At 35.7% G+C, this 5,267-nt stretch overlaps 1 protein-coding gene across 1 annotated transcript in view; it reads right to left on the bottom strand.

Moving 5' to 3' along the window:
* Positions 1 to 5,267, bottom strand: part of HELRODRAFT_154346 (hypothetical protein) — a 13,068-nt gene that overhangs the window by 611 nt on the left and 7,190 nt on the right. Inside the window, exon 4 of the mRNA XM_009032231.1 lies at positions 201 to 2,097. Within this exon, the coding sequence (XP_009030479.1) occupies positions 201 to 2,097 (1,897 nt within the window). The remainder of the gene's footprint in view (positions 1 to 200; positions 2,098 to 5,267) is intronic.

The raw sequence follows: 5,267 nt of genomic DNA, 5'->3' as shown, positions 1-5,267 counted from the left end.
TTATGTTGTTGTTGTTGTCTTTGCAGATGAAATAACTGTTTTCGTCTCTGCAATAGTAGTATTTGTTGTCATTGCCGCTGTTTTCGTTGTTGTTGTTGTTGATGTTGTTGTTAATGTTGTTGTCTATTATGTTGTTGATGTCGTTGATGTTGTTGTTGTTTATTATATTGTTGTTGATGTTGTTGTTGTCTATTATGTTGTTGTTGTTGTTGTCTTTGCAGATGAAATAACTGTTTTTGTCTCTGCAAAAGTAATATCTGTTGTCATTGTTGTTGTTTTCGTTGTTGTTATTATTATTGTTGATGTTATTGTTATTGTCAAACTTTTCACTATCGATACTGTCGCAAGTTTTGTCGTAAAATTTGTTATTGTAATGACAATGACTGACATGACTGACTGCATTAGCATTATCGCTTAAATTATCGTTAATAATTCGATTATTATTATTATTATTAATATTTTTATTATTGTTATTGTTGTTGTTGTAGTTGTTGTAATTGTTGTTGTTATTGTTGGTAGCAGTGTAGTTAAGATCGCAGGCGCATCCGCTATGTGCCGAATAAACGTTCACAAGAAATTTGCTGATGTTATTATTACTATTATTGTTATTGTTGTTGTTATTGTTGCTGTTATTATTATTATTATTATTGTGGATGTTGTTCTTGTAGTAGTAATTGTTGTTGTTGTTAAGTTTTAATAAGGACGAACAGTTAATTTTATTGTCGTTATTTATATTGTTGTTAATACTATTGTTCTCATCATCATCTATACTGCCAATAACATTAAATTCCTTGATACTATCATCGTTATTGTTGTTGTTAACATTATTATCACCAATGTTGATGTTCTTGTTGATGTTATCATCATCATCTCTATAGACACCATAATTTTGTCTAGCATGGTAAAAACCACTCTTACCACTAATCCACCATTGAACCCACCCAGCAAACCCACCAACTACCTCCAAGGCAGTTCCAACCGCACCCTTCACCACACCAGCCACACTCAGCCACCATCGCAGAGGCGCCAACGACATGTGAGCCAGGTGGTGGTTATTGTATGTGGCGTAGCAAGACACCCAAATACCGTTCACTAACATGGTACCGTGTGTCGTCAGCGGAGCGTATATACCGCGATGTCGAGTTTTCGATATACCGACGATTTTTGTCGGTTCTACGATTGTGTCGGTTGAAGAGGTTAAGTGGTGTGACGATGTTGATGATGATGACGTTGAGGGGGGTGTTGATGATGATGGTGGTGGTTGAGTTGGTGTCGGTGATGATGAGGGTGGTGGAGTTACGATGAAAAGAAAATCGTTTGCTGTGTTTAGATAAGCAGCAAATGATGTGATGATGTTGCTTTTATCACTATTGTAATCGTCATTATCAACTGAAACACCATCATTCTTGTCACTTTCATCAGATATGTGACGAGAATCGTCATCATTAGGTTTCTTCTTCATTTTGAAATGATGATGATGCTGATAATGATGATGATGATGACGGTTTAAAAATATTAAATGGTTATCAGTTAGGGTTATTAGATGATGATGTTGTTGTTGTTGTTGTTGCTGCTGTTGTTGTTGTTGCTGCTGTTGTGGTTGTTTTTGTTGTTGTTGTCTCGAATGTAAGTGATGATAATGATTATCATAACCATCAAAACTATCATCATTATTATCATTGCCATCGTCATTATTATCAAGATTGTTGCCAACTTTTACTTCAACAAATTCCATCTCTAGGTTTGGATCTTTATGTAAGAAGGCAATAACTTCTGTCAGTACTAACCTACCAGCACTTAATGACGACGACGATGACGATGATGATGAGGACGATAATGAGTGAGAAAATGATGATGATGATCGCGACGGTGAAGAAGATGACAACAGCGATAACGGCCATTGCAATAATTTCAACAGCCAGGGTGGCGTCCACCGCAGCGACAAAAATGGCGGCGGCGTTTTGATTACGTCACCGTCGAAAGTCCAGACAAGGTCACCGATCTGAAGGTCACGCATGCTGACTGCTGACCAATCTGGTCGGTAGAGGGTGGCCTCTGGGGGAAAGCAACCCCCAGCGTGCTCTGCTATCAAGGAATCTGGTGGTAGTGATGATGATGATGGTGTTGTTGATGATGATGATGATGGCGTTGACGATGATGATGATGATTATGTTGATGTTGTTGTTGGTGGTGATGATGGTATGGTGATTATGGTGATAATGATGATGATAATGTTGATGTTGTTGTTGATATGGATGATGATAATGATGATGATAACAATGATAATGATAATGGCATGATAGTGATCATATCATTCAAAAGTCAATGACATAATTTGACATAATTTCAATTTTTGTGCAATTTTGTGCGTGCATGTGTTTATGTTTGACTATATACGTGCGTGCGTTGTTGTATGCGTGCGGGCGATTGCTTGCGTGTCGCCAAGTACCACGCAGCGAATCTTAAAAGTTAATAATTAAACGCTCTGCGTTAATCTCGTTACAACACAATGACGAATCGTTGGTGTTGTTGTTATTGTTGTTGCAATTGATACAGTTGGTGTAATGATGATAATGTTACGCTAGCGTTAAAAATGGTCTTTTCTTTATTTTCTCGTCAACATTTCAGACCATCTCAATGTTACTGTTTTTTAAATTTCAATAAATTAATTTATTTCTAAAAAGCTGCGTTAACCAGCCATCCTATACATAGCCCAATGTAGGCCCGCATGGGTACTTTAATATATTAATATAAGAGAAGCAAGTTGCTACAAACGTTCTTCCACATTACATATTTAAATAAATTTCAAACACACACACACACACACACACACACACACACACACAAATTATGATAGATCACCTTATAAACATAATAACCGGTCTATAAAGAGCGTTAAGTTGGTGCAGTCATGAGCCTTAATATCCTTTAAGGTCATTGTATGCAACATACGAACGCCAATGACGAAGTTGATGTCATCATCATAGTCATCGTCATCATCATCGTAATAACTGTCATCCTTATTGTCAACATTTTAAACATCTATGCTATTAAAATGACACTAAAGAAACGAAACGTACAAAGTCAATTGACGATTCAATCAATTTCTATAGTTTTTTTTTTGGGGGGGGGGGGGAAAGCGCAAATAATTTCAAAAATATGGCGTGACATTAATAATGGTGATGTGAGTTGATGTAATATTTAAAATTAACATTACATATCATCACGTCACATTACATAACCAATCGACTAAACATAATGATATCATCGTCACCTTGCGTTTCGCCAAAACATTATTACATCAACAAAACGCATCAACATTATTATCATCATCATCATTATTATTATTATTATTATTATTATTATTATTATTACATTCTTTATATTAAACAATGTTGTCTCGTCATAATTGCTACAAGATTGAATTTCAAACAGAAGATAAAAAAAACTGTGATATTGGATGGGCGAAGTTAAGTGTTATCAACGCTGTATGATTAGAAAAGTGATACGAAAAAATTCATTTCATTTCCGTTGCATCTCATTCTTTTTGCGTAATGTCTTATAATAGTTCAACGTCAGTCAAGCCCGTCATTTTAATCTCACGACATCAGTCACATCAATCCCATTACATCAATCACATTGCGTCCTCACATCAACGCGGTCTCAATCACATCACAGCGTGTAACATTTCAAAAATATCACTCCTTCGATGCAATGAAATATTTCACGTTATGACGGTGTCTTCCAATCAGTAATCGCTTAATTAAAGTACAATATAAACGTAAACACACACACACACACACAACAACAACAACAACAACAGTAGAAACTTAAAACAACGCAAATTTTAAATTGCAAAACTTGACATAACAGGTAACTTAACATCAATCAGTCACATCACATTGCAGTAGTTTCGTATCACATCAAATCGCATCATTAGATAACATCTATCGTATGTGTAACATCGCATTGCATCATATCGAATTACCTCACATCATCATATCATATCACATTACATTACATTACATTACATGACATTATGACAATATACCAATCATTATTGCGCTGTATCAGCACATCAAGCCCCATCAAATCACACCACTAAATGACATCACCTCACATCAACTCACTCATCATCATATCCTCACACATCACATCCTCACACCCCCATCAAATCACATCACTACATGACACCACCACACATTTCATCACCAAAACATCACCACAACATTACCACAACATCACATTAACATCACCACAACATCACATTAACATCACCACAACATCACCACAACATCACCACAACATCACATCATCACATCACAGATTAATAGCACATTTGAACCGACGGAACTCATGTTCATAATTGTTGAACGTGACACCGCATGCGCTCGAGCTCCTTTCATTTCATACTATTAAATTCAAACACACACACACACGCACGCACACACAAATACATACACACATACACGCACACACACACAGATAAACATACATTCACGCATCCACAAACACGCAGACACATGCACAAAATTTAATTCTGACTGAAAATTACAACATCGTTAAACAACAATTTACACAAAAAAGTAGAAACACTAGCAAACACATAAATACGCAAAACCACACGGATACACATTATAGGCACACGCACGCACACACACGCGTACACACATAGACAAACATACACACGCACATACGCACAGACATTTATTTTAATATTTATCAATGTTAATGATGCTAAAACACGCTACTTCTGAAATATTTATATAAATGTATATATATATATATATATATATATATATATATATATATGTTCTATTCATTATTCATCCAATCAATCTTTAATTTTTTTCATTCCTTCATTCATTCCTTTATTCTTTTTACTCACTCACTTATTCATTGAAACGTTTCTTTGCACATGTTAAAGGAATGCGAAGAGTTTTAATATATTAAAGGGATGAATGAATGAACGAACGAACGAATGAATGAATAGTTTTTCTTTCATTAAAGAGTTCTAGAATTTATCAAGACAAGCTGTCATCAAATTAACCAGACACACACACACCAGACACACAAACACACCACACACATACACACACCATACATGGACACAGACACACACATAAAACGAAACACTCGCACATACACACTTTTTTCTTTTTTTCTCTCTCTCTCTCTCTTTCTGTTATGTGTGTGTGTGTGTTGTGTGTGTGTGTTGTGTGTGTGTGTGTGTGTGTGTGTGTGTGTGTGTGTGTATATTTTTGTGC

Source organism: Helobdella robusta (genome assembly GCF_000326865.2).
Source record: "Helobdella robusta unplaced genomic scaffold HELROscaffold_8, whole genome shotgun sequence".
Lineage (NCBI taxonomy): Eukaryota > Metazoa > Annelida > Clitellata > Rhynchobdellida > Glossiphoniidae > Helobdella > Helobdella robusta.
This window is presented reverse-complemented; position numbering and strand designations above follow the sequence as displayed.